The sequence below is a fragment of the Triticum dicoccoides genome, chromosome 2B, assembly GCF_002162155.2.
Source record: "Triticum dicoccoides isolate Atlit2015 ecotype Zavitan chromosome 2B, WEW_v2.0, whole genome shotgun sequence".
NCBI lineage: Eukaryota > Viridiplantae > Streptophyta > Magnoliopsida > Poales > Poaceae > Triticum > Triticum dicoccoides.
The window spans coordinates 821913639-821928759 of record NC_041383.1 but is presented as its reverse complement, the minus strand read 5'-3'; the positions used below and the strand labels follow the sequence as shown (position 1 = coordinate 821928759).

Genomic DNA, 15121 nt, shown 5'->3' with positions numbered 1-15121 from the left:
TCGGCATGACACGGAGGGAATCTTGGGGTGGGTTGGGCCGGGACAGTGTTCTGGGCTGTAGCTATGGGCTAGGCTATGACAACAAGGTGAAAAGGTCCACCGGTCAAACCCCGTCCAGCGAAAGTCAAAGGGCTAGATCCAGCGGTCATTTGTGTCAGGGTTAGACGGGACGGTGTACCTGGGGGTAGCAATGCCGCCAGGTGTTGCGGTGGGCCCTCTCGTACGCTTGTGGAAGCGTGGTGGCAGGCGCGGGCTCCCGGCACGCGGCTCTGGGGTGTGCCCCCCCTCAGGGGCGTCGCTGCCGCCGTGTCTCGGAGGGTGGAAACGGCCACGTCAGCATGATACAGAGGGAATCTTGGGGTGTAGGGTGTTGAGAGGGTACATTACATTACCAGCCAAATCGATGGCATTCGGTTTCTGCTAAAGCAACATCCTCTGCTTTCTTTTGCCTGCAGAGCACCACTCTCACTGCACTACTGTTGCCCACTTTGTTTTTCTTCTAGATCAGTGAAGTGAAGGGAGCACTGCATATTCACCACAGAGCTCTCAAAATTGAAATATTAAACACATTAATAGTCGCGTAAGACTAGCCACAGCGGGAGTAACTTCGATGGTAACATCGAGTCCAACTCAGCAAATTTGCTTATGTGGCAGTGAGTTAATGAGGAGAGATGTAGTACTAGTATCTTAGCTAGTTACTGTAACATCACATGTCCCAATGCAATATGAGTCTATAACCTAATAAATGAAGCTTTGCATGTTACCACACTTATGTTACTACCCACTATTGAGGTAGTAACATAGTCTAGGGATATGTGTATGTTACTAGTGTATGTTACTCTCCATTGTGGCTAGTTTAAGGTGGGAATGCTGGGCTATGCCATGTAGGATATTTACTGTACTAGTAGGAATTGCTTGTTTACTCCATATAACAACTCCCCTTACTGTGCAACACAGTCGGTGGCAGGAAAAAACAAAAGGGTGGCCCAACGAATGGGCGATCCCTCTCGTTCGCCTATCTCTCTCGATCCTCTCTCCGCCTCTCGGCCGCCGGCAAATTCCCGCCGCTGCCAGCGGTCTCCGGCGCCGCCCAACACTCCCTCGAGGTCTCCTCGATCCGGTCTATCTTTCTTCTCCATCCACTCGATTCGACGCTCGCCTCCTCCTCCTGCGCTCGTGGCTAACCCTAGGCGCAGCTGTCGTCGGCGCGTCTCCGACGCCTCTTGGCGCTCACCGAGGCCGTCGAACGCGAGGGCACGTACTCCCGGCTGCGGTGGTGCTTCTTGATCTGCGCCCTCTTGAGAGGAGTCAGCACCCATATGGTTGGTCTCCGGCATGCTCGAGGCCACCGCCAGACGGAGCACGCCGTCGCCACCGCACGTTCTTCCTCCTTCGTAACCGGTCCTCTGCCCATTCCCTCTTCTCCCCACGGGATAGCCAGCAGCCCACCTTGTGCTTGAGTCATGGAGAGGCAGGTGGCAGGTGTGGATGAGGAGATCCACCACAGAGGACGCGAGGTGAGATGGGAAAAAGATGCAAGGTCAGATGTGGATGGGATAGGGGGCTCTGCCGTCACCGGAGATAGAGGAGGCAACAATATTTTTCTGCGACTTATCGCTTACTGCTGCTACTGCAGGTTGTTGGCTTGTCCATGCTGCTGGTGCTGATGCGGACACCATGGCCGCCGTTTCCTCTGCACACCGATTGGCCATCCCAGGTTTACTGCTGGTTCTGTTTCATTCATGTGTCTAGCTGCTCAGATATTGTGTTTATTGGTCACTTAGGTTAGGCTCGATTCTGAATTGAAACTTGGCACATCATCCTCTCGATGCTAAAGAAGATGCTTTTTTAATTAAAAAATGAAGTGAACAAGTAGTGATTTCTTAATTTCAATGCGAGACATGAATGGATTTCACAAATCTCCATCAGTGGAAGGCCCTGTGTCATTAGATGGATTTGGTTTGGATACACTACTCCTTTAATACTCATGGTGGTATAGAGTTTTTAGATGGTACTTGTTCTTTGTTTAGGGCTCGCATTTTCCTGTGGAGATCAGATAGAGCATAATCTCTTAAAAAAAGTGGCTTTGAATATTCTTGGCTGATGTAATATCCGCACACAGTCAATTTGTTATCACCCATTTCTAACTTTGTATTCATGTCCTGGCCCAATTTTTTAGCCCTTTTGATGCTACCACTTGTGGTTCTTGATTGCCAAGGTGGTCCTTTTGGGGTGCAAATGACTAAAGGCTCCTGCTTCATGACGAACACTTTGAATCTACATTTTCCAGTTCTGGTGGAACTTAGAACATCATATTGCAAGGACTGGCTTTTGATTGATATAACCATACACTACAGAGTACAGACTACAGATTAGGTGTTTTTATTGATTGGTAATGTATCTGGTGTTGTCTTCGGTTGATAGTATTGCCATTGATATTTCTGTCTTGGTGCAGAGAACTCGTCGAAGATAATCCATGCCATCGCGTGGCATCGATCTCCATCGCCCTCGTCCTATAGGAGCGAGCTGGGAGCAAGCTCGAACAGTTTGTCGTGGACATAGAAGAGTGAGACTAATAAGAGGCATATATTCGATGACTACGGTGGGATGAAGTCGGGAAGTCACTCGCAGACGTTAGGGAGATTGTATGCCTGGGAGAAGAAACTGTATGAAGAAGTCAAGGTGGGTTATTTATATCTGCTGGAGTCATTTGATCTTTCCTGTGATTGCGTACATATGCAAAAAAATACTTCATATCTTTCTTAGCAAGTTGCTATTGATCTATCCATGTTTAAGGCAACTAATTATTTGAAAAAGGATAACACCACCTTGATATTAAAATGCACCTTGTATTTGGGTTTGTGTGTATTTAGTTAATAAGGCTAAGTTGAAGGTCTTGACAAGGTCATACTACTGATAATGCTACCTATGATTTTTAAGCTGCTAAAAAACAATGCGGTTAGTTTTCAATGCATTACGATCATTTTCTGTAGTTTCTTGTACACAAGCATTTGTGCCTTCATGGTTTCCTGTCATATTATAAGAGCATGTCTTTGTTGTATTGTGTATTGTATATATATTAAAAATGATTTGGTTCTGTACATGCCATAGATCAAATCTGACAAGAGAAGAAATGTGTGCAGCTGAGGAACCAAGACGCCAAAAGTGCACAGCTGCACTGTGCTGAAAAAACCTTGACAAATGTAAGAGACCTGTACTGTACATAAGGATCTGGGTTTCTTTACGAGCAGCAGAATCGAGACCTGTAGACTAGAAAAATTACGGGACGGGGAGCTCAGTGTCAAGAACAAGACTCAGGTTAGTTTGGTGTTCTTTCATGTGTTGAGACCTAAGCTCAGCAACGACCAGTTTTCTGCAGTATTACTCTCTGTCTCTCTTCATATTTTTTTGAATTGAATGCCTGCCGGTGTTTCTTCTGCTTGCGCTGGCTAAAAAACTAATCAACTTAGTTGCATGTTGAACTGTAATTTCGTGGATTGCCTTTGGTGGTGATGCATTGTGTTTTGTCCTCTTAGTATGCAAAGTTAAGTCCACCGTCATGTAACATATGAGTAATTAACCATGGTTTAGGAAGTTTCAAGAGGTTCAGAAAGCTTATGAGGTACTTGATTTTTGTTCAACGTGGATGCTCATACATACATTTTTGCCTCTTCTCTGTATACTTTGAAGAATGAAGAAAAAGAACGCTTTATGATTAGGTAACAATTTAATCCCTCCGATTATAGACGTCTATGGCCATTTCTTTCTGTATGTTCATGAGTTAAAAGAATTAATTGATTGAAACTTAAGATAATTAGACAACAATACATTTTGAGTATATTTTGGATAGGACAAAGGAGGAGGTTAATTCCATTTCTTGTATCAATGGAATGATGTACGGAAAAGCCGTCTTTCCAGTATTAGTGTTTCGGAAATGCCCTCTTACATCTTATTTTACTTTTAGTCCAACATGTAGCTGCTCGTGATCGATGCGCTTACTATTACTGTTTTTCGTGTTCGCTTCTCTCACAAAATAGGAGTTGCAAGTTTGAGTACCTTCTCAAGGTATGCTACTGAATCTATCTATGGTAAGTCTGCAACCTAGAATTTGCTCCTGCCTACTACATGTACAATGGTTTCATCAAGAATAATTATGCCCTATGCGGTAGAATGCCCTTACACTTTCAGATTTAGCAGTAGTTAGAGAAATATAAATATCAGGTAGCTTGACTACTTTGACACATAGGTGAGATTAAAAAAATACAACTGCTGAAACTCTTTCTGCGCTATACGAGGTGGTATTCGGTTCTTTTGGATTGCATGGTAAAAACATCTCTTGCTTCGGAATAACATGATCATTCTTCATGAAGTGCTTCCTAGGGATAACTCCGCTCTCCCACACAGCCACACCAACGTCACCTTGATGGAGGAGTGGGTGGGAGGAGAAGGCGGCGCTGGCGGTTTCAATCTGTGATCTGCCTCGACGCGGCAGGCGGCGAATCGGTCCGGTCAAAATGGCAAGGTCACAACGGCTCATCTACATGCGGCACACTCTTTCCTCCGGTGTCTACGGTGACGACCACTACTTCTGCGACGCCCATGAGAGTGACCTGTTCTGCATCAAGGGCTATTACAGTGGCATAGATGAGCAGCTGCTCGAGTAGGCGATGATGAAGGCGAGTGACGACTCGATGGGGGGTGGCGGATGGCGGTGAGGATGCAGGGTTGAACGTCAAAGCTGACTAATTCATTGCAAAGTTCTACGCATAGATGAAACTGCAGCAGCAATCATCGTTGGAGCATCTGCTAGGTACATAGTGTTTAGATTGTTTGTTTATTTGTTGAGTTTGATTCACTTTTGGAGAAGCCACTGGATGTGTAATTGTACCATGTAACCAACAATAATGACTGCTGACTTTAATCAACTTTTATCTCTATAATGAATTTCGCCCTACAGTGCTGTCATTTACGCAGAAGGCTCTCAGTTGTGTATACACATGTCGTAGCAACTAGAGAAAAAGTGCTCGGAAAGAGCGCATGTCTACCTGGCACCGCACAGGAGTGCATTAGGCGGCGCGCCATGGGCGCGCCCCAACTGCTAGTATTATATAATGGGGTGTCCCCTAGATACAGATTCTGAAACCGGCATCGGCACAAGATCGAGAGTGCTGTGTATCGTCATTATTTAGGAAATGTATGATAGATTAGGATATGTTCTGGCTTGACCGGCTGCCCTAGAGAGTGTTTTCCCGAGCCCTTGCTCCGGGGTTTTCTCCCTCGCCGGTCATCATGGTTGGTGTTTTCTTTTGGTTTTCCGATCTAAGATCGGATTGCGTCACCCACCGCCACCTTCGAATTTAATGAACTTTTTTTCAAAACTAATGATTTTTTTAAAAAATGTGTGATTTTTTTTCAAATTCGATGAACTTCTTTGTAAATGGTTGAACTTTTTTTCAAATTTATGAACTTTTTTCCTAAATTGATGAACTTTATTCAATTTTGATGAATTTTTTGGTTAATGGATGAACATTTTTTCTAAATTGATGAACTTTTTTTCTAATCGATGAACTTTTTTTTCAAATTCGTGAACTTTTTTAAGTTTGTCAACTCTTCTTTCGAAATTCATGAACATTTTAGAGTTTACATTATTTTTTTGATTTTTTAATTTTTACTTTCAAAGTCAAAAGTTGACTGGTCAACTGAGATCGAACGAACGTGGCGAGAGATCGAGCAAACTGAGGTGACCTGAGCTGGCCCAGTTTGTGGGCACCTGAGCGCCCGGGAAGAGTTCGGGTGCATGAAGCGCTCAATAGGAGCTCCCCTCCGTTCCGGCGTATACATTCCCACGGGCGACCCATCGTACATATGAAAGTAGGTACGATTTGTTAAAGTTCCATATTGTCCTTTATATGTGTATTGGTGAGGAGGTTGTAGTGAAGCAAGTGGGTGCCGGCCAACCATGCAGGTTGGTCCGCCCCTAACCAGAGCGCGTGGGTCACTTTCCGCCTAATCCACCCACTTTCCAATCGTCCATTTAACCCGTGGCCAATCCAATCCTTGACTTCCAATTGCCTTCGCTAGATGTACATGCCACACAGCGCCTGACCCTCCTGGCGGACCAAAGACGGCGCTGCGGAGTCTGAGGAGGTAATTCTTCTGCTGCTACTGATGCTTGTCATGTACTCCCTCCGTTCGGAATTACTCGTCCAAGAAATGAATGTATCTAGATGTATTTTAGTTGTAGATACATCCATTTTGTGACAAGTAATTCCGAACGGAGGGAGTACTATATGTTCTTCAAATATACGTAGTGGTACCTCCAGTTCTATCAACACTTGTAGTCAGTGAGTTAGTTAGTACTGGCTGGCGTTGGCATCCCGTCTTCTCTCTTTCGAGACGATAACTATATATATGGCCTGGCTTCAGTTCAACCTACTATATCTAACCTATTGGAGATTTGCAGCACAGCTGCTGCTGCTTTCCTGCGATCAAACTGTCACGTAGCTCCTTCAGTTTATTTAGATTCATGCTAACGAACCAGGAAGTGACCTCAGTCTTCAACCTGTGTTCTGATATCTGCCAAAAACAAAACAGAGAGAGAAGGGAGAGGACAGGCCTTCACCGCCGGTTGGGTTCTTCTGGCTGCTGATATGGGTCGGCCCACCACGAGGCCAGGCAAAATCGCTCGCCAGCACACCTGTAAGTACGTACACCACTAAGAAAAAACTGTACATACATACGTTCAAAACATGTGACCGGTCAACCGTTGACTTTTTTTATAAATATATCCGAAAAAAGTGTGAATTCAAAAAAAGTTCATGAAATTGAAAAACGCTTCATAAATTTTGAAAAAAAAAGGTTCCCGTATTCAGAAAAGTTCACGGGGATCTGAAAAAAGGTTCACAGATTTTAAAAATGTTCACGGATTTTTAAATAGTTCATGAATTTCAATAAAGTTCATCAAACTTGGATTCATCGAATTTGAAGAAAAAAATCATCAAATCTGAAAAAACTTCATCGAATTTGAATATTTTTTTCATCTAATTTTAAAAAGTTCATCAATTTTAAAAAAAAGGTTCACAATTTTTTTAAAAACCGCTCATTAAAGAAAACAAAAAAAGAATGAGAAAAAAAGAAATAGGAAATAAAACCGCGCGCACATGCTCTGCGATGAGTCATCACCCCTTAGGGTGCCTTTGACATGTTCCAAGGCCTCATGGAGATCGTTGAAGAGGTTGGTGGGGTCAACGACCTATGTGCCATCTTCAGCTATCTTGTCCATGTGTTCGTTGACGTGGCGGCTACGCTTCTCACGCTCTCCCTGCTGGAGTACGTCACTTAAAAAATTTGTGCTCGACTACAGTCGCACTTCGACCCGGACGCTAACCCCTCCACCGTCCGGAGCGCCCTCCTCAACTTCATCTCCTCTGTGACCTGCCTCTTGTGCCCTGCGTCGTGGTTGCTGCCGCGATCGATGGTACGGTGCCGGTCTGGGTCCATGAAGCCAGCACGATCAAGATCCGATTGTGTTGCAAGTCAAGATGGCAATGGGGCCCCGAAACCCACGTCCCCGCGGGTTTTTACCCTATTAGGGGACGGGGATGGGCGACTTTCTATCCCCGCGGGGCTTCTGGTGGGTACATTATAAAACCCGGCATGTCTCGCAGGTTTAAACCCGTTTGAGTACTACCCGAACCCGAAACCCGACAATACCCGTCAACATACATTTTTTTAGCATCCACTGATCCATCTTGACTCAAGTGGCCCAAAGCCACAGCGCATGAGCCCCAGCGTCGAGGCCCTGGAGTACAAACCAACCCCTCGCTCGGTCGTTGAAGTGTCGCACGATCTTCAGGCCTCTCTCTCCCGCACAGCACAACACCTAAAGCTAAACCTAGATCCCCCCAGTCGTCGCCTGCTGTTGTAATATGCTCCTGTTTTTCTTTCAGATGTTGTTGCTTTGTGGCTGCTCGTGGGGACGGGTTCCCGTGGGTTTAGAAAACCCAACGGGTTTAGGGGACGGGCAAAAAATTAACCCCGCGCACATTGATGGGGACGGGGACGGGCTTGCAATTTTCTCGCGGGGCTGGGTTTGGGCAAGCAAAACCCGATGGGTTTCGTCCCCGTTGCCATCTTGAGTTGCAAGAGGACCATCGACAAGGCTTTAACATAAAATGGACCATCGATCAAGAGTACCGTCGATCGACAAGGCTTCCAAGTTGTATGGAGCCGGTCTGGGTTCATTTAATTTGCAAGAGGATCAAGATCCGAGCTTGAAGGGAAAGGAACCCACGGGGAGAGAGACAAGGAAGGCTCACGCCATGAAGGTCAAAACTATGTGTGACTCACTGTTGGCCTGCTCCAAGAAGATCAGCGGTGTTGTCTCCAGCTGGAACGTCCTCGAAATATCAGACTCACACCTCTATCCTGAAGGTTTATCAACTAACTTGTTTGGTCAATTTTCCAATAGTGTTGCTTATCTGTCTCCTAGGGATAGTTTTTGCAACATTTGCCATGTCGCTACCTATTAGGTGTTATATACACTAGGTGAACCGTTGCACCAATTGCCGTAGAGACCAACTGCAACCTGCAAGTTAAACTAACTGTATGAAACATAAAACTGAAGTTAAGTGAACTATTTGAAGAGACCAAATAACCAACTACAACTTGGAAGTTAAATGAACTATTTGAAATATAAAATGGAAGTCAAGTGAAAAATGACCAATATCAACCTAGACAGTTTATGAAAAGATGATTCGTCGCACCATTGGCACAAAGACCAACTTCATCAAAGAAGCGTAGCATCTAATGCAACCAAAAATTTAGGTGCAGGGGTGCCTTTCGAGATCAATTGCCCTATCGTGCTGATACGCGGCCATTCCGAGCCAGGGTTGCCCAACTAGACTCATAGGAGTCCCACTACATTGGAACAAAGTCAAGCTAGTCATTTAAATGAGTTGTAAGACTTACATCCCGGTGGATACAAACAGGTGGAGGTTCGTTGCACTGGGTCGTCAAATTGTATCGGGTAGAGTTCATTCGTAAGAGTGCTCGTCGATGTATTTTATTCGGTTGCTCGATTTTGCGAGTTGGATCATGACAGGCACCTTTCGTGTGCTTCCGTCTGTGTGTTTCTGTTCGGAGTCCATCCAATTCTTGCCTAATATGAATGGCGCTGCGCAATCCCGTTTCAATGTGTATGGGGCTACGGGCCATTGCGTTCGACGTAGAAGTTTCTTATCGTTTTCTTCTTTAGTTCTGGGCGCTACTGGATCTTTCGGTAACCTTCTCTCTGCATCATGGGATTTTGAAGCCAATAGGCAGGGGCTATGCGCGGCCATCTTGTGTATTCTTGTGGCCCTGTTCGGTTTCTATCATGGAGATGGGAAAGGAAGAATAGGTGGTGGTTACGGAATTAATGGTGGTGATGGCTCGTCAACGGCGGCTTCCCATGGCTACGCCCGACAAGGACACCTCCTTCAGTGGATTCATTCTTGGCCCTCCTTCAAGGTTGATGGAGAAGTACTTCGAAAAGCGGTCGCCTTAGTGCGTAGATCAAGCTTATTCGGCACGAGCATTCCGAGATGCTAAGCGACACTGACATGCCATAGCCTCTATGGGACTCAAATAACCGTTTGTACCATGGAAAGGTTCGCACTCGAGCATACACATGCATAGCCGGTCAGCAAACCCCTCGTGACTACACCCACTTGTCCCTGAAGATATAGTTCCTCTCGACACAGCGGAACGCCATTATGTCTGCACGATATTCACATTATGTGGACTTCCTGTATGGTATCGATACACCTTTAAAGATTGGAGGATAAGCATCTTGAAACACGGCAATGTAAAAAAGCAGCAGATCAGCCGTGCTTCATACGCGGAAAACGGTGGGATTACTTTTACTTGTGTTCTGTTAGGCGGCGCCTCGCGGACTGTGCCGTGATTTCTCTACTGATTGCATGTCGTCCGCCTCACATTGCGTTTCTATCAGGGATACAAAGGCAAGTTGACCTGAACCTGGTGCTTTTTATTTACGTCACCAATAGAGAAAGTTGAATGGATACATCAACAAAAGCACAAGGATTACATATAAAACAATCAAAGTTAGGATCAATTTGATTGAAATGAGATCGGGTCAAACCAAAAGCCTAAGGATTTCCCTAAAAATGATTGAAATTGAGTGCTTCTAGTGCGAATAGGGTGTCGTCCTGCACCGAGTAGACTCCATTTTGCGAGTGCCACGAGACCAACCACTGTTCAAGCTCCAGGACAAGAGGGGCCAGCACAACCGGAGATAACGCCCGACCAATGTTCGTCGTACAACTTTTCCAAGGACGCGCGCTGATTACACCCGACTATTTTTATACAGTCATGGTAGGTGGCCATATTTTTCGATAAAGAGCGTTTTTATTAACTCATAATGCAGCATCAAGTGGATACAAAACATAATGAGCGACACTCGGCCTCTGCATAGCTAAGATGCACACAGCCTTAACGAAGAGTCTAGCAAAATATGTATTAAAAAAAACGACAAGTTGGCAACAGTAAAGCCATATGAGTCCAAAACTATGCCAATGTCGACGGGGGAGGTGGACCGATCCAAAGATTATGTTGCCACCCATGTTGGGTAAAAATCTCCCTGGCCACCCGCTCCAACCGCATACACACCGCCTTGAACAACGATTGATACTCCATTCGCTATAGCGTAGGTGGCCATATGAAATAGTATTTGACGAATTCATTCGGCATGTTCCATCCATACACCTAGGCTATAGTGCAAACCATGACATACAACTCGATCATTCCAAGCCTGGGTATTGACCGAGTAGACTCGTCCTTATGCATGCGCCATGAGACCAACCTCTATTCAAGCTGCAGGACGAGCGCTCTTTCCAACAGACGACCAACACACACGAGCCGGTCACACCATAGGGAAAAGGCCATAGGTAAGTGACTTATCTAGGGCTTTTTTTTCGAACTAACCAAAAATTATTACCAAATTATTATATTCCCTCGAGCACACCACCCGACTAGCAAAACACGCCGTTCGTCTGCGGCAGCAGGAAAGACACCGCCAGGCAGGTCCGGGCACGTCTTCCCGCGCAAGAAATAGCATCGTTCCTCACCTGCAGGCACGCTCGACGCCACGCAATGACAGTGGACCCGGCCTGTCCACCTGTCATGGTCCTCCTAGCCGACTCCTTTGGGTCCTACCTGTCCAGGCAAATCGGATCACGGCCAAAACCAACTAGCTGGTGCTAAGACGCAGCCAGGTGGGATCGGCCAGGACTTCGCGAGTAGGTGCAAACACACCCAATGCAGCCCACTGAAGGTGGTCCTGGGCGCGCTCGGCGGTCCACCCGTCATGGACCCACCCAGGTGGGTCCCTCGTGGGCGAGCCGTCCGGGCAGACGCCACCAGCCGGGCTTGGCTAGCCCATGGCGTGCAGGAGGGTGCACGATAGCCTCCGCCCAATGACGATGGCCCCGGGCTGGCACGAGGTCCACCCATCATGGACCTCCCAACCAAATCACCTGGGCACGAATAGTACGGGCAGATCGGACGTCTTGTGTTGGCCGAGGGTGGCTCCAGCGGCACACCAGCAGTCAACGGATGGCGAAGAGGCGCTGCTCGCCCGTGGAGAGCCCAAGGAGGTGGGTACTCCGCCATCCTTTATAGGAGTAATACTAAGTGGTACCTTGTTAACCTTACCTATTTGACTTATTTCTTAATCCCCCACCCACCACACCAAAAAAAGCAAATGGAAACTTCACACTGACTTGGCTTTTATTGGGCTGACCTCTAATGATATGAGATATGTAAGTTTGATTTTCTATTTAAATAACATATACTATAGTCATGAAGAAAATAGGTTCTTCTCTGCATTTTCATTAAGGAGTATTAGACTTTTTTGCCACTGGGTTTTCATGCATATTCTTTTTTTGTCATTACTGTCTATCTGGCATGAAGGACATGCCTGGGGTGGGGCAGTGGTGAAGTACTCCCCACCTGTGCCAAGAGGTCCTTGGTTTGACGCAATCTCTCAGCATTGCACTCTGCAGGGGTATGACTTGCCTCGTATAATCTTTCCTGAGACCCCACCTGATGTGGGAGATTCTAGCATTTTTTGTTTGAGTAACTGGGGAGATTCTAGCAGGTCTGTCCTTTACAGTCTATCTGGTACGATGGGCTAAAACGTGAAACGAGGCAATCAGGAGATGGGCTTAGTGCAAAGAGGAATGCTTCCCTTCAATAAGTATATATAATATAGCTGTATATGTTGTACTCCCTCCATCCCAAAATGATATTTGACACTATTACATTTTGGTGCTTACTAGTTGAGACATGACACGTTTGCCCCAACGTTTTAAATAGCTATATAGCTCCGCTATAGCCTTTGAGAGCTCTCCTGCTAAAGCTATACACTTTTAACGCTAAATGAAAAATGACGCTAATAGCCCGCTATTTCCCGCTATGGCGCTAAATTTGGAGTCATTTAGCCCGCTAACCCGCTATACAGAACCATGATTTTTATTATTTTTTTGTTCTTGCTTATGATATATATGATGCATTGATGCGAACTTGGTTATTGAATTAGGATACCTAATTGGTGTTAGGGTTTTGATATGCGAACATGTGTATATGTCAAGTATATGCAATATATCATATATGATGCCTGAGCGTATACTTATATTTTCAATTCTTCTTGATTTAAGGAAAACCCTAAATGAGGCATAGCTTCAGCTATAGCTTTTCATAGTTTCTATACAAGGCTCCGCTAAATGGTATAGCCCGCCATTTAAAACAACGTAACTGCAGAAATACACCAGCAGGCATGTGAGATCAGCAGCGTACGCATCGCCATTGCCTTTATTTCGGCCGGAGTGGATCCCCACGGTCACTCACTGACCAAATACAAATAAGAAGCATCTCTCCACCAACAGGCCATCAAATCATCAAATCAGCAAATAAACAAGGTAATTTAATCTTCATGCCGTCTCTTCCTATTCTAGATGATTGCCTGTTTTTGATGTCAGACTCTTTGAACTAAGCTTAATGTTGTTTATAGGATTTCAACAGTGCTAAGTTATAGCCATGGCTTTGGCAATATTCAATGAGTATGCTGGGGTGCTTTCCAATGTTAATGCATGTCGTGAATTCTTCAGTTGGACGGCATCAGTTATAACGGCCACTCGTTCTTTACGGAACACCTCAGAGTTGCCAGATGAAGACAAGACTGAAGAGCAAATTGAGCGGCTGAAGGATGATCTTTGGAAGCTGGAGACAACAATGCCCAAGATGCTTGACCTCATTGATCGGGTCGAGTACCAAAGCCATAAGAAACAAGCGGCTGATCTCCTCCCGCATATCAAGAATGCAGTCTTCGAAGCGGAGGACCTGCTTGATGAGCTTGATTACGACGCACTCAAGTGGAAACTTGAGTGCAGCAAGAATTTGGGGCCAGATCAATTACATGATACCTGTCTGGGATTCTACGACAGTGTCAGATCCAATGGTTACATCAGAAAAGTCAACAGAGTTCAGAAAAACCTAGATCATGTCGATAAGCAGTCCATGGAAATGGGCTTGCACCAAGCACAACTGAAGTTTGATAAATCAGTTAGGCCAGAAACAAATTCCAGCTTTAATGAGGGAAAAATGTTTGGTCGCAAAAAAGAATTGAAGAAGTTGGTTGAAACACTAGGAGTTCGTGCCCCAAAGAGGGAAAGGACTGAAAGCAAAGCAAGAATGACAGAGTTGCCTGTTTTGTCAATTATTGGGATGGGAGGTGTTGGAAAGACAACAATGGCCCAACACATATGCAAGGATACAAATGTAAAGACAGATTTTGGCCCCAAAAATATAATTTGGACATGTGTTTCAGATGACTTTGACATTAAAAGGTTAATGAAAGAGATTATAGAGCACCTTGGAGGTGATGCGTCATCTAATAATCTGAATGTTCTTAAGAGAAAACTAAAAGGCTGTGTCAAGTCCAAAAAGTTTTTACTTGTCCTTGATGACATGTGGGATGATGTCTTGAAGGATCATGGGGTGGGATGGAACAGTTTTTGTGCATCTTTGAAATATGGTGCTGAAGGAAGTAGGATTTTGGTCACCACTAGATCTCCCGAGGTTGCTAAGCTAGTTAGCCTTATGAATATTTATGAGTTAAAGGGCTTACAAGCTGGGGTATTCTGGGATCTATTCAAATCTTGTGCATTTGGATCCACAAATGCTTGCAACAACCGGGAGTCACTGGAGTGCATTGGTGAAAAAATTGTTCCAAAGCTGAAGGGCTCCCCATTGGCTGCCAAGACTATTGGACGCTTGCTGAGAATGGATCTAAGTACAACACATTGGAAAATATAATGGAGAGTGAACTCTGGCAACTTGAACAAACGGAGACTGATATTCTGCCAGCCCTTCGACTGAGCTATATGTACCTACCACAGAAATTGAAGAGATGCTTCTCAATTTGTGCAATGTTTCCCAAGGATCACAAATTTGTGAAGGATTTTCTAGCTGATATTTGGATTGCACAAGGATATGCGTCGGGGCCCAAAGAAGCATCACTGTGCTTTGAAGCCCTTGCAAATCGTTCATTCTTTCAGAAAGCATCGCCGCACAGTGTTAAGTATGTCATTCATGATCTGATGCATGATACGGCACAACTAGTCTCAAAGGATAAGTGCTTCATTATAAAGTATGCTAGTGACCTTGATAAAGTTCCTTCAAAAGTCCGTCATCTGTCAATATTCACAAACGGAGATGTTAAGTGTTCTGAATTGATGAACATATGTAGCAAGAAAAATTTGAGGTCTCTAGTGTGTGATGAATCATATAGCAAATCAAAAGATTTTGAGCCTGTGGTAAACTATTGGTTCAAGGAACTATTGAAAATCCGTGTATTGAGTTTTAAACTTTCCAAAGGAGGACAGCTACCTGAGAGCATGGGCAACTCAAAGCATCTGCGTTACCTAGGTTTACATGGAACTTCTACTTTCAGCACACTCCCTTCATCAGTTTGCCATCTGCATCATCTCAAAGTTATAGACTGTCGCAGCTGTGTGATTGAAAGGTTTCCTCCAGGCTTCAGTGATATCCTCAGCTTAGA

At 45.1% G+C, this 15121-nt stretch overlaps 1 protein-coding gene and 1 long non-coding RNA gene across 2 annotated transcripts; both read left to right on the top strand.

Annotated features, from left to right (window-relative positions):
- The first annotated feature begins 1026 nt into the window (after positions 1-1026).
- Positions 1027-3342, top strand: LOC119369020. Its single transcript, XR_005176811.1, has 4 exons — positions 1027-1540; positions 1637-1717; positions 2456-2682; positions 3144-3342. It is a non-coding gene; the product is annotated as an uncharacterized LOC119369020 (long non-coding RNA).
- Positions 3343-12731: 9389 nt separating this feature from the next.
- LOC119369019 (putative disease resistance protein RGA3) lies at positions 12732-15090 on the top strand. The gene is made up of 2 exons (XM_037634095.1): positions 12732-12980; positions 13073-15090. Exon 2 carries the CDS (start codon positions 13099-13101, stop codon positions 14374-14376), a length of 1278 nt encoding a protein of 425 aa, XP_037489992.1. The 5' UTR covers positions 12732-12980; positions 13073-13098; the 3' UTR covers positions 14377-15090.
- The last annotated feature ends 31 nt before the right edge of the window (positions 15091-15121 follow it).

What these genes read in the sequence shown, in the direction of transcription:
- LOC119369019 (XM_037634095.1), top strand. Translation starts at nt 13,099, where the DNA reads ATGGCTTTGGCAATATTCAATGAGTATGCTGGGGTGCTTTCCAATGTT.